The sequence below is a fragment of the Desmodus rotundus genome, chromosome 1, assembly GCF_022682495.2.
Source record: "Desmodus rotundus isolate HL8 chromosome 1, HLdesRot8A.1, whole genome shotgun sequence".
In the NCBI taxonomy this organism is placed as follows: Eukaryota; Metazoa; Chordata; class Mammalia; order Chiroptera; family Phyllostomidae; genus Desmodus; species Desmodus rotundus.
This window is the reverse complement of record NC_071387.1, coordinates 174,624,951-174,648,373: the sequence shown is the minus strand read 5'-3', so window position 1 is coordinate 174,648,373 and position 23,423 is coordinate 174,624,951. Positions and strand designations below refer to the sequence as shown.

The 23,423-nt window shown below is 35.6% G+C and overlaps 1 protein-coding gene and 1 pseudogene across 1 annotated transcript in view; one reads left to right on the top strand and one right to left on the bottom strand.

Annotated features, from left to right (window-relative positions):
• Positions 1-23,423, top strand: part of IPO11 (importin 11) — a 182,199-nt gene that overhangs the window by 38,867 nt on the left and 119,909 nt on the right. The window contains exons 7-15 of the mRNA XM_024578651.4: positions 439-497; positions 10,172-10,220; positions 11,699-11,769; positions 13,460-13,652; positions 14,333-14,485; positions 17,202-17,245; positions 18,726-18,816; positions 21,019-21,066; positions 21,844-21,949. Of these exons, the coding sequence (XP_024434419.2) occupies positions 439-497; positions 10,172-10,220; positions 11,699-11,769; positions 13,460-13,652; positions 14,333-14,485; positions 17,202-17,245; positions 18,726-18,816; positions 21,019-21,066; positions 21,844-21,949 (814 nt within the window). The remainder of the gene's footprint in view (positions 1-438; positions 498-10,171; positions 10,221-11,698; positions 11,770-13,459; positions 13,653-14,332; positions 14,486-17,201; positions 17,246-18,725; positions 18,817-21,018; positions 21,067-21,843; positions 21,950-23,423) is intronic.
• LOC112321185 (small ribosomal subunit protein uS5 pseudogene) lies at positions 2,792-3,668 on the bottom strand (annotated as a pseudogene).

The window sequence follows — 23,423 nt, the reverse complement described above, 5'->3', positions numbered from 1 at the left end:
CCTAGGAAAAAAGTTCCATAGCATTTTAAAAAAAATACTTATTCTGTCCAACTATGAAGCCTTGAGGCATAGTTTAAAGTTTATGGACTAGATAGAGGTAATCTTTTCAATTTCAACCAATAGGGGTTATTGGTGAGAAGTACTAACAATTACAGAAATTAGGTGAAACTTTGCACAATAGTTTCAGAAAAATGAGTAGTTGTGATGGGAAGAACACTGGTTTTATGTCACAAGAACTTGGCTTTAGTTCCATCTTTCCCACTTAGTAAACCAGGCAATGACCAGAGGTTATTTTTCTTTATCTGTTAAACATAAGGATTATAACCTCCAAGTTTGATGAGGTTTTGTGATTCTGAGTTTTTATCATTATGATCATAATTTTAGTAGGATAGTTTATGAAAAAATAAGATGCAAATAAAGCTTGATTTTACTTTTCAGTGCTGCGTAAGTTAACTGTTAATGGATTTGTGGAACCTCATAAGAATTTGGAAGTGATGGTAAGTGAAAGAAGTAACTGACTTCTTGTGACTTTAGGAAGATACTTGGTATATTCCTGAAAATATTGAAGCTTATTTTTTAAAAGATTTTACTTACTTATTTTTAGAGAGGGGAAGGGAGGGAGAGGAACATCAATGTGTGGTTGCCTTTCATGCGCTCCCTACTGGAAACCTAGCCCACATCCCACACATGTGCCCTAGACTGGGAAATGAACCAGTGACCCTTTGGTTCATAGTCTGGTACTCAATCAACTGAGCCACACCAGCCCAGGGCTTTTATTTTTTACTCGACAGTAATTTAAAAGTTTTATTATGTGACAGCCTAAGTTTTATTTTTTACCATTTGTGTGTTAATTATACTTTTGGACTTGTGGTTTGTTTTACTACATCAAAGCAGCTGTTGTGTGGGGGAGATGACATTGTGAGTGTTTATTTGAATTTGAATTTAATGAACTATGAATTTGATTACTATTATAGCATTACCAAATGTGTCATAGACATTCATATTATTGATATTTTCCTTTGTCTATTTTTATATATTTAAAATGAATTTTTCCTTCGGATCATAACATTTATACCTTCTTTTTGTAATCAATTAAAAAATAATATGTAAGAGGGAGAAACCCCATCAATAAGCCCCGCAAGTTGTAATGTAATTCCTTATTGGTATAGTGTCCTCTCCTTTTCTCTATGCAAAAAATTTAGCTGCATTTATTTTATCCCAGAACAAAATGGAATTATATTACGCTTACCAAGATATGTGTGTGTTAGTTTTCACAGTGAGTTTAGGTCAGCAAAAACGTTGCTTTCTGTGGATTGCTTTGGGGGGCACAGAAATTTTGGAAAACATGCATCTAATTGGGTCTTTGGATATAGTCTAGATTTGACCAGATCCACTCTTTTTTACTGGGTTTGTGTGTGTGTGTGTGTGTGTGTATTGGTAAGATTTTGATTGAAATAATGGTTCTGTTGTTAAAAGAAGTTAAAAACTCCTAATATGCGTTATAATCTCATGACTATTTTGTTCTATGAAAGTATTACATGTTTATTTTTTTAAGTTAGTTACATTTTAATTTCTTAAAAAAGTTTAAATAGGAAATTTAACAAACCATTTAAAAACTCATTATTAGAGATATTACTAAAATTTCTAAGTATCCTTTTAAGACATCTTATGCATATTCTTTTAGATATACTTTCCCTCTTCCTTGATTTTATATAAACAAGACTTACATGCTATTTTGTTACTTGCTTTTTTAAAACTTAGTATATTGTGAATATTTCTCATGTCAGCAATATATTGATGATTACAGTTGGTGGACCATTTTTTTTAAATGATAAAATTAGTATAGTCTTCCTATAATTCACTTGCCCAGTTATCTATTGATAGGACGTATAGGTTGTTTCCAGTTTTTAATTGCTGATAAGTGATGTTGGAACAAACATTTAGATACATATGTCACTGTGTGCTTTTCTAATGATCTCTTTAAGAAGAATTCCTAGAAATGGAGCATAGTATTGATGTATTGATTACCAGATTGCCCGAAAATATATCAGAAACCAACCACAACTTTAAATACTGATGCATTTTAAATATTTACAGTCATTACCAAACCACCAAAAAACAATTTCCAGAAATCAGTTTTACGATTCTCCCTCAATTCCCTCACTAGAATGTGAGTTCTATGAAGGCAGAGGCTTTGTTTTATTGACTGTTCACCGCAGAGCTTGGAACATTCTCTCTCATATAGTAAATGCTCGATAGTTATTTGTTAAGTGAATGAACACATGATATGGTAGAAACATTATGTCAAGAGACTGAGTAATTATTATATGCAATATTATGCTGAGTATTATCAGATTATATTAACTAAAATTATGTTGGTCAGTTTTTTTTCCCAGCAAAAAATGAATTGATTTGAATCACATTTTTATAAACTAGAACAGTGGTTTTCATTGGATCTGCTAGTATTTTGTAAGCCTTTGTCTTTCCCTTAATAGTCTTTCTTCTGTCTGCAGAAATTATAATATTTGTCAACCTTCACTCATGTATAAAGTCTGTGTTGTAGCATTTAAGGTGTACTGATTGAAGGTAGAATTTTAACAAATTAAGGACATCTTTTTAAATGGCATGAAGGTCTTAAAAATACGTGGAACTTAAAAAAAATTGAGAAGTGCTAAATGATAGTGGTGAGATTTTGATTTCTGGAGGCACATAGATTTGGATTTGAATTTCACCTTGGCCTTTTTTTAAAAACAGGGTTAATTTCATTTTATTTTCCTTGTACAAAAATTTTTTATGTAGTAACCACGGCTTGACCCTGAGTCCTCTGCATGGAAACTATGGTATGGGTCCTTACAAGATGGTCAGTGAATTTCTGATAGGGAGACTTGGTGAACACAGTCTCTTTCCAGAGGTCAGGGATGAGATAGCTGTAGGTCTTAGAGATGGCATCAAAGGTGGCCTTGGCAAAGTGGCCCAGGGCAGCAGTGCAGCCCCTGGCTGAGGGGTAGCAGTCGTTGATACCAGCCATCATCCGCAGCTTTTTGGGCACAAGGGCCGAGATGAAGCCAGTGTCCCTGGGTGCAGGGATTAGGCACACCCGCACAGAGCCACAGCACCCAGTCACCTTACAAGGGACAGTGTGGGGCTTGCTGATCTTGTTTCCCCAGTAGCTTCACTGCACAGGGACAATAGAGAGCTTGGCCAGGATGATGGCCCCACAGATGGCAGTGGCTACTTCTTTGAGCACTTAAAACCCAGACTAACATGTCCATCATAGGCCCTAATGGTGACAAATGCCTTGAACCGGGTCCTCTGGCCTGCACACGTCTGCTTTTGCAAGGGCATAATCCTCAAAACCTCGTCCTTGAGGGATGCCCTCCAGAAAAAGTCAGTGATGGGCAGAGAAAAGAGATTGATCTCCAGGGACCTGATTTTCGTGTCCTTGACCAGGCGACCCAACTTGGTGATAGGGATCCACTCCTTATCCTCAGCCTTACCTCCGAGAGCTCCATGGCCTCAACCCCGACCCCAACCCTGACCCTTTCCGCGACCTCTGCCTGGATGTTCCTGCCAAATCCTCTAAGGAAGCCGCTGCAGCTTCCCATTCCAGGGCCCCCAGAGCCTCTGGGGCCTCCAGGCCCTCCCGCAGCACCAGCGTCATCTGCCATTTGGTGTTTCCTGGGGGAAAAAAGACATCACCATGGCCTTTTTTTTTTAAATTAATCTTTATTGTATTTTTTCCCATTACTATTTAGTCACCTTATACTCTCCTCCCCACAGCAATCACCACACCATTGTCCTTGTCCATGAGTCCTTTTTCCTTTTTGCTCAATCCCTCCACCTTCTAACTCCCCGTACTCACTAGCTGTCATCTGCTCTCCAACTATGAATCCTTCTCAGTTTGCTTGTTAGTTCACTTTGTTCATTACATTCCACATATGAGTGAAATCCTATGGTATTAGTCTTTCTCTGACTGGCTTATTTCACTTAGCATCATGTTCTCAGGTCCATCCATACTGTCACTAAGGTTAAAATTTTCTTCTATTTTACAGCTGAGTAGTATTCCATTGTGTGTCGCATAGTTGTTCTATCCACTCATCTGTCAATGGCCACTTGGGCTGATTCTGTATCTCAGCGATCATAAATAATACTGCAGTGAACATGGGGTGCTTATGTTCTTTCAAATTAGTGTTTTGGGTTCCTTTGGATATATTCCCAGAGGTGGAACTGCTTGGTCAAAAGCCAGATCCATTTTTAATTTTTTGAGGTATCTCCCTGCTGCTTTCCACAGTGGCTGCACTAATCTGAATTGCCACCAACAGTGCAAAAGGATTTTCCTTTCTCCACATCCTTGCCAGCACTTACTGTTTGTTGATTTATTGATGGTAGCCATTCTGACAGGTGTGAGATAGTCTTTCATTGTGGTTTTAATTTGCATTTCTCTGACAATTAATGATGTTGGTCATCTTTCATATGTTTATTAGCTATCCATATGTCCTCTTTGGAGAAGAGTTTATTTAGGTCTTTTGCCCATTTTTTAATTGAGTTTTTTTTGGGTGTTGAATTTTATAAGTGCTTTTATAAGTGATATTAACCCCTTATCAGATGTATGGCAAGTATGCTGTCCCATTCTGTGGGTTGTCTTTTTATTTGGGCTTAAATAAATAACCCCAGGCTGCTTTGTATTTTCCACCTTAGTTTTAAACTAATTAGCCTTTGAACCGCAGTTGTTGATCTAATCATCTGTAACCTGCAGCCTGGATTAAGCTTCACAGGGCAGGGCAGAGCTGGTAGGGCTATTGCTTCCCCTCAGGCTGATGCACTTGGAAAGGAGTAGTCTGCTTAAGAAAGATGACTTCTGTAGTATGAGGAATTGCTGAGCACAGGGATCCTGGCAGCTGTTCCTTCAGTTCTTTTCCAGGAGCCATCAGCCCAAGGTTCTCCTTAAGTGTCTCTAGTTCACTGTGCCCTCCCTCTGCTGGAGTCCAGAGTAAGTGGCTGCAAATGAACTTTTGTGCATTAGCCCTTTAAGAGGCTCTCTGTGTCTCTAGGCATCTCTCCCTGGCAGACAGAGACCCTGCTACTTTTCACTGCTGGATGTTATCTGGTTTCCTTTCAGGCTCTAGTGCTGTAGGCTGGAGAGCCCAGCTTGAGGTTTAGACCCCACGCTTCTCAGGGCCGCTGATACATCCCTTCAGAAGTTGAGCTGGCCGGCATGGGAGCCCAGCTAGCCCTCTTGCTCCTCCTCTGCACTCCCTACCAATCTTATTGTGGTAAAGTGATTTCTTCTGTCTGTCTTTGGTTATAAGGCTTCTCTCCAGCATGTGTTCAGTTGGCTATTCAAGATGATTTCTTTATAATTTAGTTGTAATTCCAGATTGGTCCTTGGAAGAGGTTAGTGTAGATTCAACTTACTCCTTCACCATCTTAGATTCTCATGGTTATGAAGGCAGAGAAGTCCACAGTCTGCCCTCTATAAGCCAGAAAATCAGGAAAGTCAGTGGTGTGATTGAATATGACTTCGAAGGACTGAGAATGGGGGCTGAAGGTGTAAGTTCAGACATGAGTCCAAAAGCCCAAGAACCAGCAACACTGGTGTCCAGACATACATTACACCTGTCTTTATTTCGCTTGGTTCAGCCTTTCTTCACACTGCTCCTTAAGCACGTCTTGAGATGAGGAGCAATGATCTGCAGAATTTCAGGTAACTTCCCTTTTTTCCAAAACCCTGGGGCACAACCACTAAACCAGAGCAGAGACCACAAATCCCCTTGGATTTTTCTTAATAGCACGGCCACTGGCTATTACTTCCCCCCATACTAAGTTTCCTTTTTTGTAACATAGAGATAAAATAATAGTACCTGTGCTTCTGGTCAAGATGGCAATGTAGGCAAACATGGTTTACCTCCACACACAACCACATCAAATTACAACTAAACATAGAACAGCTATCATCCAGAACTGACAGAAATAGAGTTGAATGGAAGTTTGACAACTATGTGGTAAAGAAACCACATCTATCCAGATTGGTAGGTGGGGCAGAGATGCGGAATGGGCTGGTCCCACACTCATATGTGGTGGATTAAAATTTGGGAGGGAAATCTAAGAAGTGCGGAGTGCCAGGTGCATACCAGGCACCCCAGCCTAGCGTTCCTGTGCCAGGAAGGTAAGTCCCCATAACTCTTGGCTATAAAAACGAGTGGATATTGAGTGGTGGAAGAAACTTCTGGAGTCCCAAGCAGTAACTCTTATAGAATCCACACACAAACTTACTCAGACTCATCCCCCCTTGAGCTCCAGCACTGGGATAGCAGCTTGAAAGGCACCAGTGGCATACAGGGAGAGACTGAAGTGTCTGGTATCAAGACAAGTGTCTGGTATCAAGGCAAGAGCTGACAAAAAGGCAGGCACAGGCCCTTGTCCCTTTTTTGAACCTTCCCCCCACAGAGCAATAGAGTTGGAGGTGCGTGCCATATCTGAGATTCCATCAACCTGGATTAACACAGTTTTCCCCATCCTGGACATCCCCTGAGACTCCTTCCCACCCAACTTACCAGCACATGCAAACTGTTAACAGTGACTTTTCCTTATGAATGGCTGGTCTTGGCTCATATGTTACAACTTCCTAAATCCTCCCAAACAATTATTAGCTGGCTTCAGTGAAACCACAGACCTAGAATTGATAGCTAAGTTCATTTAAAAGGCTCAACTACAAGAAGAGGGTTTACTCAGCTCACACCAGGGTACACCTTGAGTACCCAGCTTATGTGATAGGGGAGGCTCTGCCACTGGACCCTATAGGACACCTACTACATTGGTCCACACCACCAAAATGTGGAGTCATAGCAGCTCTGCTCAAATCATAGAAATACAGGGAGACTGACAGAACAAGGAGATAAAGAAACATTGGCAATTGAAAGAACAGATCAAATTCCAGAAAAAGAATGAAACAAAATGCAGATAAGCAATCTGTTAGATGTAGAGTTCAAAACACAGGTTATAGGCATGCTCCAGAAACTTAGGGCCTCAGCAGCATAAAAAATATCCAGTCAGAAACAAAGCACACACTAACTAAAATAGAGAACAATATACAGGGAAGCAACAGTGGAGTGGATGAAGCTGAGACTCAAACCAGCAATTTGGAACATAAGGACGCAAAAAACCACTAGTCAGAACAACAAAAAAACAGAATCTGAAAAAATGAGAATAGTGTAAGCAGCCTGTGGGACAAGTTACGACATCCAACATTGACATCTTAGGGGTGCCAGGAGGAGAATAGAAAGAGCAAGAAATTGCAAATCTGTTTGAAAAAAATAATGAAAGAAAACTTTGCTAATTTGGTGAAGGAAAGAGACATGCAAGTCCAGGAAGTACAGAGAGTCCCAAACAAGATGAATGCAAAGAGGCCCACTCCTAGACACATCATCAAAACGCCAAAGGTTAGAGATAAATAAAGAGTCTTAAATGCAGCAAGAGAAAAGCAGTTAGTTACCTACAGGGGAGTTCCCATAAAACTGTCAACTGATTTCTCAGAAGACTTTTGTAGGCTAGAAGGGATTGGCAAGAAATATTCAAAGTCATGAAATCAGGGACCTATAGCTAAGATTGCTCTACCCAGCAAAGCTATTATTTAGAGTCCAAGGGCAGATAAAGAGCTTCCCAGACAGGAAAAACTAAAGGAGTTCATTACCAAATCATTATTACATGAAATGTTAAAGGGACTTAAGAAAAAGATCAAGACCATGAACAATAAAATGTCATTAAATATGTATCTGTCAACAATTGAATTTAAAAACAAATTAAGGAGGAAGAACAGAGACAAAATCATGAATATGGAGAGCATTTTGATGGTTGCCAGATGGGAGGGAGGTGTGGGGGAATGGATGAAGCGGTGAGGTGATTAAGAAATACAAATAGGTAGTTATAGAATAGCCATGGGGATATAAAGCACAGTATAGGAGATGGAGTAGCCAAAGAACTTAAACACATGACCTATGGACATGAACAATGAAATGGTGTGGGGATTGCCTGAGAGAATGTGGGGGAGCTGGGTTTAGTGGGGCAAAGGGGAAAAAATTGGGACAACTGTAATAGTAGCATAATGAATAAAATATAATTAAAAAAAATAATAGTACCTACCTCATTGGATGTTTTAGGATTGAGAGAGATGATTTTTGTAATAAGTTAGCAGTTAATCAAAGTCTGCTCATAAATTGTCCTTTAATAATAACTAATTTGAATTCTCATTTTATTATTTTGTAACATTAGTCAAGTTACTTAGTTTATTTGGACTACAGATTAGTGCTGTCTACAATTCTATAAATTCCTGATTCTATTGATAAGCTTACTAAAACTGATGGCCTTTATAATTTTCTACTTTCTTTGGAGAACCCTGACGGACACATTGATTTTATGTAAAAGAAAATAGGCCCTGTCTGGGTAGGTCAGTTGGTTAGAGTGTTTCCCAATATGCCAAGGTTGTGGGTTCGATCTCTGGTCAGGGCACATACAAGAGGCAACCAAAAAATGAATGCATAAGTAGGTGGATTGATGTTTCTCTTTCTTGCCCTTTCTCCCTCTCTCTCTCCTCTTCCTGTCTCTCTCTAGAATCAATCAGTATAAAAAAGTTGTTTTTAAAGAATCTATTAGTAAACAGTATGTTTCTAAGGAAAAGGGGAAATAAGACTATTCTAGTCATGTAACTGGAAAACATTCATTACACAGTACTTTGTTGAAAAAAACCTCTAAAAGGACATGTGACATCTTTGATGTTTCTGTACCAAAATTAATACGGAGATGTCTACAATGTTCAAATTCTTAAAAATTTTAATAAAGTTGTTTTTCATTATCCTTTCATACTTAATCTGGAAAATTTTCTTAGTATGTTTTAAAGTACACAGTGTCTGGCACAAATAATGCCCCCTTTCTATTATAAAATCATAAGCATGTAATTCTGTAACATAACAATACCACACTCAAGCACACCACATGACATTTAAGTTAAAATGTTCAAATTAAAACTAGAAATCATTACACCCGTATTCTTACTCTACCAACCACATACAAGCAGGACTGACTTCTGCCATGCCCTGTATATAAAGAAGTAACGGTTCATTGAACCCATATGGTAAAAGATGACGCTTACCTTTTCTGGTATCTGAAGGCTAGTATATTTCAACACTTGCGATTTGGAACCTCTGCTTAAAATAATTCATACCATTTATTTGTATATGGAGAACTTACTGCTAAATACGGTTTCTGGATCCTGGAGTAAAGTAATGAAAGAAAGCAAGGCTCTGGCTCTCAAGGAGTTCACATTCTTGTGGGAGGAGACAGATAATAGACAAACAGTATGTCTGGGAGTTAGAGGGACTGTGAAGAAAAGTAAAAAAGTGAGGAGAATAGGGAGTACTTACGAAATATACTTAATGAATACGTAATGTTTTATTACAAAGCGATTGAGCTAACTGAATTAACTGAAATGAGACACTGGAGAGATGGAATACTATACAGTTCTCCCCCCGTCCATAGTTTTGCTTTCTTTGCTTTCAGTTACCCAAAGGCAGTCATGGCCCAAATATGTTAAATAAAAACATTTCAGAATAAACAGTTCAAAACTTTTAAATTGCACAGTGGTCTGAGGTGCGTGATGAAATGTTATGCTGTCTGAGCCCCTCTTCAGCCCTGCCCACCACCCCCCACAACATGAATCATTCCTTTGGCCAGCATCTTCTCACGGTACAGGCTGTCGTTAGTCACTGGTAGCCACTTAGTAATCAGAGAAAGAGCACATTTACATAACTTTATCACAGTATATTATAATTGTTTTATTTTTAGTTATTAACCTATTATTGTACCTAACTTACATAAATTAAACTTTATCATAGGTATGTATTTTAGGAAGAAATGTAGTATATTTAGAGCTTTTATTCTTCAAGGTTTTAGGCATCCACTGGGCATTGGATCTTGGAACTTATCCCCTGCAGATAAGGGGGACTTAACTGTAATTACTTCCTTGTGTAAGACTTGTTTATGATAGTAAACTGTTTTTACTTTAATTTTAACTTTTTAAAATGATTTGATAGATATGTTTCACTATGCCTGAAAAAATACAGGGTAAATGTTTATTACAGTATAAATTGAGACACTTTTAAAAAATATTCTTTTCCAGGGTTTTTTACATGGAATATTTGACCGTCTAAAACAATTTCTGGAATGCAGTAAGTACTTTCATGATGGTATTTTTACTGTAGAACCCTTACTTGTTAGTAGCTTCTGCTCTAAACTTGCAAATCTGGAGAGAGGTGAAAAGCTTGTGTCTTGATAATGAATTCTCTGACGCTAAATTGGAAGCTCAGCTTTGTTTTCATACACAAGTCTTGAGTATTGAGGAAACCTTTTTTTAAGAAAGTTCATTTTGTGATCATTCCTTCTGTATTTCTACTGCTACTACCATATTCCATGCAGACATCCACAAGTTATATTTAACAGATAGTCATTGTGTAGGTTCTATGCACATGATATGTAGACGTCTTATAGATTAGATTCTGTTGCTTTTAGGATATTTCACATATCTGTATGATAAAAATTTCCTTTATTTTCTTTTTTTGGTGTTTTATTGTTTATGCTATTACAGTTGTCCCAGTTTTTCCCTCCTTCACACTCTTCTACCCAGCCCACCCCCCAAATTTCCTTAAATTCTTAATTCCTTAATTCTTGTTCATTAACCTTCATTGGCTTACCTTTAGAACCCATTGTAATCCACTACCACACAACTAGAATTTAGCACTTATGTTTGTGTTGTATTATACCGGTGGTCTGTTGTCCTTTTCCCTATGATTGTAAGCATCTTTGTGTAGGATACACAAACACATGTGCCTGCACATACTCACATGCATGTCCTGTATGCACACACTGGTATGCATATCCTGTATGTGTGTGTTTTTTATATATGTATGTGTTTTTGAGGACTTAGTAACCTGAGAAGATACCTTAGTGTACTCACAGGGAGTTACTGATTGTTTTATGACGGTCATTTTCAGTTTAATAAAAACATTCTTGAGTCTATTGCCAGTCACTGTTCTGGGTACTGTGCACATAAAGGTGAGTAAGACAGTTCATATAATATAGTTTATTTTTCTAAAAATTGTTATTTTTCTTTGGTTATCCCCGGGGGGAGCAGAGGGAGAATGAAATAAATGATGCGGCAGAATATGAAGAGTATGTTTAGAGAGCAGAGTAGTTGATGGGCTGATTGACATTATTCTGAATGTACAGAAATTAATTATTATGACAGGGAAATTATCCATAGAAAATTGTTAGAGATAAAGGAAAAATAATGAGTATGTTAATCTTCGAGTGATTCATTTTTACTTCAACTATGACTAATTTAGATTTTGAAAATGAAATTCATGATTTATGGATAAAATTGTTACCCTCTTACTTTAAAATGGGCTCAGTTTATATTTGAGGATTAATTTTGTGAAATATTGATCTTGGGATTACTGTTTCTGTTAAATGCAAATCTTGGTATTCTGTGAAAACTTTTTATGATTTAGAGTTGGGAATGCACAATAATGAATTCATAATGCAAAATATGCAAAAATATGTGACTATTTTTAAGTTTTGTCATTGTCTTCGTTGTGAATTTACAGGATATTATAAACTTGTACTAATATTTGAAATGTATTTTTAACAGGTAGAACTATAGGTACAGATAACATATGTAGAGATAGATTGGAAAAGACCATTATTCTTTTTACTAAAGTGGTAAGTTTTTTTTAATCTTAATTTTGTTATCTCAAATAACATACACATATGCAAATTTAGTCAGAAAATGGTATTTTAATAAGCATACATTTTGATTTCAGCATAATTTATTTTCTGTTTATAGCAAAACTAGAGAAAAAAATACCTTTGTATCTCAAAGCCTATAATAATTAAATTTATATACCATGAGTTATAGTGTATGAATCACCTTGATGTTAAAAAATCTATCCTAGTAAGTACTAGAGAAGGAGAGATAAAAAAAGATACCAGTGCAGCAGAGCAGAATGTAGGTAAGATAAAGCAGGCAATATAATATCAGGAAGTCATGATACTCAGAATGAACGATTATTGTCACATTAAAACTCTTTTGAATAGAATTATATGAGTGTACTGTGCTAGGCAATGTGTATAAATTTCTGATAAAATTAGGTTTTATAAAATTATTTTTATGAACTTTTGGGCTTTAGGGGTTGGGAAAAGTTCAAAGAATTGGGTTATAGCAATCAGGAAGATTGGGTTTGAGGACTTCATTGCAATGAAACATGTAAATGAAGACAGATGGCCGTATCTAAATCTTTATCCTGTTCCCCATTTTCGTAGAAGGCTCATTAATAGAATTCAGGCTGTTTATTCCCTGGGAGAGGAGGAAAGGAGTAGCAATGAGCTGCTTTTATTTTTGTGGTTAGTGACCAGTGACCTGTAGTTTTAGTTGTCTTCATTTCCAACTATATGTTCCAAATAGCCTCAGTGGTAAAAGCCCACCTAATCTTCCAAGACCCAGTATAAAATTGACTCAGATCCTTTTAGTTAAAAACAAAAATCACAAAGCAAAGTAAAGTAAGACAATGTGGTTAGTCAGTGGTGCTGTGCAGTGTCCATGAATAATTTCATTTATGAAATTCATATTTATGACCTCTATGACTTTCTGAAAAGCTTTTAAAATTGGAACATTGTAAATATACCTCCAAATAGAATTGAGTCACTTCAGCTTTAGCAAGTATCACCATATGGTCATGGTCATTTCTGTTTAATCTATCTGGTTTCTCCTCCTTGCTGGTTATTTTGAAGCCAGTCTAGATATCATATAGTATTATCTGTAAATATTTGAATGTGTCTTAAGAAGTGATAAGAGATTTAAAAAAAACACAATCTTAACACCATTATTACATTTAAAAACTACAATGGCTTCTTAATATTATCTAAATATTTAGTCAGTTTTCAGATTTCTCTCATGAATTTTTTTATAGATGGTTCAAATCAGGATTCAGTAGTGTCGGTTCTCCTTCCATCTGTTTTTTTCCATGATACATATTTGTTGAGGTAATTGATTATTTTCTGTAGAGTTTTCATGTTTTGGAATCAGTTGCATCCTAATGTGTTATTTGCCATGTTTCTTTGTCTCCATACCTCTACTGTTCCCCCAGCTTTCTTATAAATTTATAGTTAGATGTAGAGGCTTGATCATATTCAGGATTTTTTGTTTTTTGTTTTGGTGCAAAAAGGTGGGAATGGCAAGAATACTTTACAGGTAGTGCTATGTGTATTACACATATGTTACATGTGTATTACATGTGAAATTCACCAGGGTTCAAAACTTGCCAAATGTTTGCTAGTGAAGTTGAAAGATGTACTTATAGATGATTATATTCCTATATTAATTTGGGGAAAATACATTCTCATTTCTTTACAGCTTTTGGACTTCTTGGATCAACATCCGTTTTCATTTACTCCACTAATTCAGAGATCACTGGAATTTTCTGTAAGCTATGTATTTACAGAAGTTGGTGAAGGGGTTACATTTGAACGATTCATTGTCCAATGCATGAATCTTATTAAGATGATTGTCAAAAATTATGCGTATAAGCCATCCAAAAATTTTGAAGGTAATGCTTTTCAGATAGTTTTATTTTTTCATTTTCTTATTTTAATCAAAGTACGAAATAAATGCTGTTTTTATGTAAATTTTTGAAATTAAGTCTGAAAAATAAAATGTTGCTGCAACATGAAATAGAGATAAGGATTAGAGTCTCATTATGTGAATGCCAGCTTTTAAAAACCATACATTTAATAAACTGTCTTTTGTAGCACAATAGAAGATCAGTGGAGGTCTAGGGACTTTTAAGATTAAAGTATTACAGTAGCCACTGCAGCTCATGTCTAGGCTGTATTCATTTGTATAATTAAAAGTTTTCTCAGATTTTATATAAAGTGACATTGCTTCTAGACAAGTTAAATTGTTACATTATTTGGAATTCATTCATGGGCATGTGTACCATGATGAATGAAAATCTGTAGGAGAGGGAGAGAAACATACGTAAGTAAGTCTCTTCAGTATGGTGTGATAATGTAGTATGGAAGCTATATGGGTAAGAAAGAAGCAAGACTGATGTTTGTGTGGTATGAACAAAAGGAAAAGTGTCTTTGTGGCTTGTTCATAATAAAAATGAAAATTTGTATACTACTGTATCTCTTTCCTCAGGGATATATTTTTAAATTTATTTGTTACATAATCCACATTGGGTAGGATGTTTGTACCATTAACTTGGAGATTTTGTTTTTCTAGATAGCAGTCCTGAAACCCTTGAAGCTCATAAGATTAAGATGGCGTTCTTCACATATCCCACTTTGACAGAGATTTGTAGAAGATTAGTCTCTCATTATTTTCTGTTAACTGAAGAAGAACTGACAATGTGGGAAGAAGATCCAGAAGGCTTTAGTAAGAATCAGTATTTTAGTATTCCCGTGGCTTTTCTACCCTTCCATAAATAGATGTCATCTATTTGAATTACAGATACAAGATTTTTTTTTGTTTTGTATTGTCTTTTATCCTCACCCGAGGCCATTATTTCATTGCTTTTAGAAAGAGAGGAAGGGATAGAGAGAAACATGGATCAATTGCTTCCTGCACCTGCCCAGACTCAGTCAGGATCACATGCACCTGGACTGGGGAAAGAATCCTGCAACCTAGTCATGTTCCCTGACCAGGAATTGAACCTGCAACCCTTCAGTTAAGGGATGACACTGCAACCAACTGAGCCATACCTGCCAGGGCTGGTATAAGATTATTTTTTAATGTAGTGTTTTTGATCTGAGAATCTTGCTTTTTAAAAATTAGCTTATCATCCATTCTTTGTTAACCATCAGAACAAATTGAGAAGCAGAAAATGAGTAACTTGTTCAAATATATAGTATTTTCTCCAGAAAGAGACCTTTCTAATTTTTAGATATTAGTATGAATGTATCATGCAATTTCAAACAAAAATATAAAATTAGCTACCTGTCTCTATTATCAAGTCAGTTTCTACTTTGTGATTCATTCCATAGTATTTTTTATTTGTAGAAATTTTTACTCCAGAAATTTGGAGATGAGTATTTTTGAATTGCTGAATGGGTTTCCTATTTAAATTGTAAATTTTAATTTACAATTAATTTTTGATGATTAAAATATTTTTAACAAATATTTTGTGTGTTTGAATTTTAATAGTAGATAGGCAGAATAAAACTGCCAAGGCCCTTGCTACAGAAAATCAAATAATTGTGTACCTAATGAAGTACCTATGTGTGCTTTACTTCGGTTATGGTCAGACGTAGGCTAAATTTAGCCTTTTTGGCTGCGTGCCTTTGTGTAGTTATATACATTTCATAATATTTGAAGAATGCCTTAAACATTTTGGAAGTCTTCCTTTGTCATTTAAAAACAGTTTTGGTTTATAAAATACCAGGTCTGTCCAGAAGGTATCCAGCCATATAATGTGAAAAATAGAGACATTTGTTGAAAAAGATATAAGAAACATTGTACATAGGACAGTGACACCTCAGTCCCCTTCAAAGTAGGCACCTTGAGACCTCACATAGTTCTCCCAATTGCCATCAGTTGCTCTCTGCTATTTTCCTGAATATCATTGATGGGCTGAAATCTCTTCCCTTTCAAAGGTGATTTTAGTTTTGGGAAAAGCCAGAAGATGCAGGGCATCTGGGATGTAGAGGGGCTGAGTCACCTGGGTGATATGATGTTTCACTAAAAAACTCTGCATGAGACATGATGCATGAGCAGGTACATTGTTGGAATGAAGCTGCCAATCACCAGTTGCCCATAGCTTCAGCCTTCTGAATCATCGGCATAGTTTCTGAGGGAGGAATGTTCAAACTGAACGCAGAATTTGATGAAGATTCGTTACTCTGCTTGCTCAGTCATTTTGAATGCGATGGCCACACAGTACACATGCTCACTCAAGGGTGTCTACCACCCCAGCTAACTAGTACAGTTTGATGTTGTCATTGTTCGTGCATGCACATTCCAGTCCACTCTCCTTGGCTGCCACGTTACTTGGATATCATGCAAACCATTCTCATTATATTAACAATGGCTAGACTTTTTCTGGACAAACTTCATATGTAGTGCTACACTGTACATTCTTTTTGTTTTTGACTTTTAGCTAAAATCTTACTGTTTCATATTACTTTCTTTATGGAGAATTCATAATATTGTAGCATGAAACACTGCATCACCAGATTTTTAAAAGTCCCTGAAGTATTGTGTTTTACTTTAAACACAGGAAATTTATGGAAAATGTGACTAATTATTTTAACATTATCTCAATATGCCAAGGTTGCGGGTTTGATTATTCCATCAGTGCGCACACAAGAATCAACCAATGAATGCATAAATAAGGGGAACAGCAAATCGATGCTTCTCTCTTTCTCTCTCTCTCTCTCTCTCTCTCTCTCTCTCTCTCTCTCCCTCCCTCCCTCCCTCCCTCCCTCTCTCTCCCCCTCCTCCCCTCATCTCTCTCCCCCTTTCCCTCTCTCCCCCTCTCCCCCTCTCCCTCTCCCCTCTCTTTTCCTCTCCTCCCCCAGCCTCCTCCCTTCCCCTCTCTCTCTAAAATTACAAATTTAAAAAAGTAACAACACAAAACATTATTATATAAAATGAAATGATTCTGAGGATTGTAGTGATAGTGTATGAGGTAATACCAGATACTCTGGAAGTGACAAGTACTTTGAGCTTTCTTCTATACACAATTTTTAATGAAAGTGAGAATGCTTATGGATGAAAGCACTTGATAGGTGACTATAATGTACACAGGTATGATCTGTAGCTTATAGTAAAGACATCTGGTAGACATTGTGTCCCCAAGGAAAAGCTTTCAGTGTTATGTTTAAAACAACTCACAGAAATATTAAACTGATATCATTTGAAATCTCTTGTTTTCCAAGCTGAGAATTTTGAAACATCATTATTACATTTCTGGAGAGCATTATTTGTCATATATATTTTTTTTAATCCTCCCTCATGTTGTCCTTGTCCATGGATCTTTTACACTTGATCCTTAACTTGACCCTTCCTCTTCTTTCCCCCATTATCCCCTCCCTATTCCCCTCTAGTCACTGTCAGTTTGTGCTTTATTTCCATGTCTCTGATTCTATTGCAGCAGTGGAAGAAACAGGAGGAGATTCTTGGAAATACAGTTTGAGGGTAAGTATTGATTGAAAGAAAAAGTGATAGGGAAAAGCTTAATGCTTCTATAACTGTTAGTAGAGAATGATACTGTGTTCAAGAGTCCAAGCATTAAGTCAGACAGGAAACTATTTATAATTATAATAATGTATATTTGAGATGAAAGTATTTTAATAAATTGATGAATCTGAAAAAATAAATTTTGGTTAAATTAGTGGTTTGCAAACAATTTTTCTTCATTCTGTAGTCAATTGATTTGGAAATAATTTTCATTGCAGCAGTAGAAAATGTTTTTGAAAGTGAAAGCTATCTCTTTTTGGCTAGAATCATTTTTGATTTCTTACAAAGTATTTCAGTTATTATAAAGCTTCTGTTGATAATTGTATTTCTTTTACCATCTAGGTTAATTCTTGGAGACCAGCCCATTGCTTTTAGTTATAAAATACTTTTTAAACATACGTTTGTTTATATGGCCACCATTTGAGGAAGATTTACCAAGTGTGATCTTTGAACTATAATTGTGAAGACTTGTGTTACATAATTTGCCACTATTTTTCTAAAAATATATGTTTTTAGTTTCATAAACTTATGTAGAAAACCATAAAGATTATAAATTAGAGAAATCATTAGAACTGTAAAATTTTTTTAAAATTTACTGCTTTAGTATTTTTTTAATTTTCTTTTATGGAAAATTTTATATCAAAAAATAGAAGGTACACTATTTAGAAATGGAAGATTCTAGATTTCTTTATCCAAAACCTAGTTTATCAGTTACCAACTCATGGGTAGTCTTGTTTCATATAAATTCATCTTCCCTCCCCACTTGGATTATTTTCAAGCACAAGTCTGAGATGACATTATTTTATCTGTCATATTTCAGTATATATATGTGTATGAGATTTCTTTTTAAACATAAAGCACAATACCTTCAACATTTAATGATAATTTCTTTCTCTTATGAAACATCTAGTGATTCAGTACTTTTAAGATCCAAAATGAATCATTCTTATTATGTAGCTAACACTGACTTCTGTTAATGTTTGAGTCTATTAAAAGAAATACTCGCTGTAGTGAATTGAACTCATGAATTGCTGTTTCTTATGTCACTGTTAAGCAAATATAAACTAACATTAATTTCTGTACATTCATTTATAGTACTGAATGTATAAATGAATGTGGCTCCAGATTGCTTTTTTAATTTAAAGAATTATTAATTAAACATTAAATTATTTCCTCTGTGTAGGTTTTATTCAAAAAATACATAATGCCAAATGATTGAAATAGTGAAATAAACTTTTCATATGTTCTGTACTAAATTATTACAATTTGATTTTATTTACCACCGTGTTTATAAAAAATAGCAATCTACTTTATTAAAAACAAGAATTGGAAACATTTTTAGAGTTCTAGGATCTTAAGAATGAATATTCTTTGCTTTATTGTAGAATTAATCAGTGTAACATACCATTGTTTTTATTAGAAATTTTTTTCCCTTCAGCCTTGCACTGAAGTACTATTTATGGACATATTCCATGAATATAATCAGACTCTTACTCCTGTACTTCTAGAAATGATGCAAACACTTCAAGGTAAAGTATATTTTTTCGATACTTTGACTTATCTATTAATTAATGTTTAATTAAAATTGTGGGTGCCTACTATGTGCATTGCCTACTATGTGTGTGTGTTCTGTGGCAGGTATTACGCTGGGAGTTAGGCTATAAGGGTACCTAAAATACAAGAACTATCTGGTGGGGGAGATAACTAAGGAAGCAGATAATGATTATACCATAGTACTAGTTAATTAATGCTAAAGTAGTATATAGATCATATAAAGATAAGACCTTGAGAAAGACCAAATGTATTTTTTTCCTGAAGAGGTGGCCTTTAGGATACAGAACAAGAAAGGACAATTCACAAAAGAAGGCCTTGAGATAGGCCTTGAATATGATAGATTTTGCTGTTGTTAAGCTTAATAACATAAACAAAATAATAAATGTTAGCCTCAGAACGGTGGCAGTGGGAATTGAAAGAAGGTATGGGTTTACGAGGGAATGAAGAAGTGAAAGTTTTACCACTTGATCATTATACTTTGTATACAAGAAATTAATTATTTAACTGTTAGTGATCATTTTTGACTTTTCTGCTGTGCTTTAAATTCCAGGGAGGGGGCAGTGATCACATCTGTTTTGTTCACACATTATTCCCAGTGCCTGGCACACTCAGTAACTATTTGTTGGTTGATTGACTTTCAGCAACTCATTGACTGTGCTGGCCAAGGGAAAGTAATAAAAATGATCCTGAACTTGGGAGCGTTAGTGACAGGGAAAACAGCAGAAAGAGATAGAACTTTACTTTCGGAGTGTGTATATAAGAAACCTTGGGAGAAGAAAAGAGGTTCAAAAACAGAACCTGAGGCTTTCGTCTTTAGGGATATCTGCAAAAAGAAGCCAGGTGAGAACTTATCCCAGAGGTATGAAGAGGGTAGTATGAGGGTGAATCCTGCAGAAGAGCCTGTTGTCAGAAGTGTCCAGTGCTGTAAGAGAAAAGAAGGCAGCAGAATCTTCTGAGACAATAGATTATTTGATTGATTGGGCTGGGAATCACATTGCGAGGGATCAAATACTGACTGGGTGGTGAGGTAAGGAAGTAACAGCAAGAGAATCTCTGTAGGGAAGGACGTCTCTGGTCTTGTGTGTAGTTGAGGATAGCTTACTTTCCAGGCTTTTGTTAACCCCCCAAAAACTAGTAAGAGTGTTCCCACTTAAATTATAAGCCAAGGGAGAAAATGAGCTGTCAGCCAAGTTTTACTGTGGTAAGTTTTCAAGATAATTTAGATGTTAGTTGTGTTTTCATATGAAAATGAAAATATATTTGGTTTCTAATATTTACTAATTTCTTAATGTGGGATTTCAGAGTCTTAACTTTGATGATGTGTATACTGCTTCAGTTATCTTTTTGTTGACTTTAGAACATTATTTCAGTTTTCTCCTATCCATTATTTTTTTAAATCCACTGTAGGAAAGTGGATAAGCTATTTAAGTTACACTCTGATAAGTTGTTGTATGCTGGTAAGATTTTTAGTGATTTCAGAGTTCAGTTCTCCTCCTAATTCTGAAGCAATTTGCTTATTTAGGGCAGTACTTATTATTCTAGCTAATGAGACTAGTGAGTTTAAGAGTTTATATTTAACAGAGTAAAATGCTTTGATAAACTCGCTAGAAATCTTTCTGTTCTGAAGAAGTGTACTTAAGTAAACCGTGTTCTTCATGTCTAACCATGGTTTTCTCCTTTCTAGATATCGGTGCAGAGAGTGCCAGCTTTTTATTCTAAAGTTTCTACATTTGCAGTTTTCATTTCGTTGTTACTTTTTAATGTACTTTCATAATCTGGTTTATTTTTTATGTTTAGAGCGTATTGTGTGAACTGCCTAATTTTGGTCTTTTTGTTGTTGTGGGATTCATTATTTTTTCTTTCTTTTAAGAATTGTATAATTAGGGTGTAATACTATGGTTAGCAATTTGTGGCATATATTTTTCTAGAATGTTTCTTGATAGAACATTTTACAAATATGCTAGATATTTTTTTAATAGTAGAATGACTTTATCTGGTGTACCTGTGTTCTCTAATGGTGATGAGAAAACTTAGACTTTCCCTTTACACTTACATATATATTTAATGTCAGAAGATTTATTGTGCTTAACTGAATCAGGAAGCCAGCACATTGAGTTTAAATGAAATATTTATTAATAACTAATTTTATTTACTTTTACTGATACTTATTTTTTCAGGGCCCACTAATGTGGAAGATATGAATGCACTATTAATCAAAGATGCTGGTATGTTAAACCAAAGTGATTTAGAAACCTTTATATCTTCAGTAGATAGTGTATGTGTTTTGTGGCAGGTATTATTCTGGGAATTAGGATATAAGGGTACCTAAAATATAGGAACTATCTGGTGGGGGAGTAAACCAAGCAAGAAGACAATTGGTTATAACATAGTATCAGTTAATAAATGCTGAAGTAGGCGATAATCAGGTAGTACTGTGAAAAGCCACAGGTAGTTTTCGTGTGCCTGGGGAAAGACTTCTAAAGAAGTATAATATGAGAACATAAGAATAAGTGTATGTGGGGGGGGGATCGGTGTAGGAAGAGGGTTCCAGGCAGAAGCAGGAGTATGTACAAAAGGTAAAAGGAGCAAGCACAGTTACATTTTGAACTGGGATTATTTTAGTTAAATTGAAACATAGAGGTAAAGGGGTTTGTGAGAATTGAATATATAGAGAGAGGGTAAGTAGGGACCAGATCGTAAAACATTTCACCCATTTGGAAGCAGATGCTGTCTTACAATTTTTATACTTTGACTTGAATATTTTTAAATGAATGTAATTTTCTATTTGAAGGCACTAACGAGTATTTAGGAAAAACAATAAAGTAACAATGTTTCTAAAATGTCTATTTAATTTTTTTTTATGATTTAACATGTTTTACATTTCCCCTTGTTAACACATCACATGTTTCAAAGTAGTTGTTAAGACTCAGATTCTTCTAAGTATACTTAGCATTTGGCCCAGTATCTGAAATTAAATTTTTTTTCTCAAATCTTCTTCTTAGTGTACAATGCTGTTGGATTGGCAGCTTATGAGCTGTTTGACAGTGTTGATTTTGATCAGTGGTTTAAAAACCAACTTCTTCCCGAATTGCAAGTCATTCACAATAGGCAAGTATAAAACTGTCTTTATTATACACTTACTTTACCATGGTGATTTTCTAATGAAGATAAGGCAGGAAAATTGTTTAAAATTTTTAAAAAATGAGTTATGTCATGACTTAGCTGATAGTGTCTAGTATAAAAAGTAATAAGGCTTGTGAACTTTATTTAACTGAAAAATGAGCAAAACAGTTATGTTGTTTTACTTCATACGTGAATTGTTTTTATTTATGAAGTATTTGATGTTAGATAACACAGTTTGGTATAGGAAAAGATGAAATTTATGCAAAGGTTAATGAAGATGGAGGTGTCTGAATTGTAGAAAGAAAATGTGTACAGAAAAGCTATTTGGATACTTAGCAGGGGGTAGGCCTAGTGTCCGAAGTAGCCTGACCAAAGGAACATCCAGGAAACACACAAAGCATGCTGCAAGTGTTATGCGGGGAGGGTACGGCAGGACTTAGAGATACAGTGGCCAAAAGCATTTGGACACACTTAAGTCTTTGCCTAATTATTTTAATTTGCGGTACTGAGTGAATGAAATTGAAGGGAAACGATCTTTTATAGTTTCTATAAATTTTTTATTAGATTAATATTAGCGACTTAAAATTTTTTTCAAGAGACTTTTTCTTGCTTTGAAATGTTTAGTTCTGTTGATTTATTTCTGTAGATGTGGTCCCTATTAGAATGCCTAGAATATAGTCATAGATCAGTTAACATTTCTTGACTCCATTAATGAATGAATAGAAGGCCATCAATATATGCCCATTTTACAAAATTTACACCAGTGGGATTGAAGATCTGGAGATTCTTTCAAAGTAATTTTGATCAGTTAAGTAGCTATTTATTCATTCATTCAGTTATTCATTCAGTCAACAAATATTTCTGACTCTTGGAATTTGCCATTTCCTGTAGAGCCAATGGTGGATAAGGTGGATTGTGACTCTGCCCCCAGGGAGCTAATGAGCCTTTGATACAGAGAAAGCCTTCAATAGGGAGACAAATGTGCAGTTCGATTGTCCTAAAACGGAGGCTATTTAGTCTAGACCTGCACTGTCCAGTACAGTAGCTAGTGTATGTGGCTATTGAGCTCTTGAAATGGACTTAGTGCAACTGAGGAAATTAATTAACTAAAATTTAAATACTCTAGGCAGTATAAAATATGTATGGATTATATGTTGAAAAGACAATATATTGGATATATTGAGATAAGTAAACATATTATTAAAATTTAACCTCTTTTTACTTATTTTAATGTCGTACTGAAAATTTAAGAATTATCTGTTGTCTTGCATTGCATGTCTTTTGGACAGAGCTGATCTGGATCAGTATTTCTCAAATTTTAATGAATGTATATGAAACACCTGATGATTTTGTTAATACTCAGATTCTGCTTTAGCTTATAGTTTGGGGTCTGGGTCAGTTTGTGTGATTCTATCATGCTTCCAGGATAACGATGCTGCTGGTCCCCACACTTTGATGA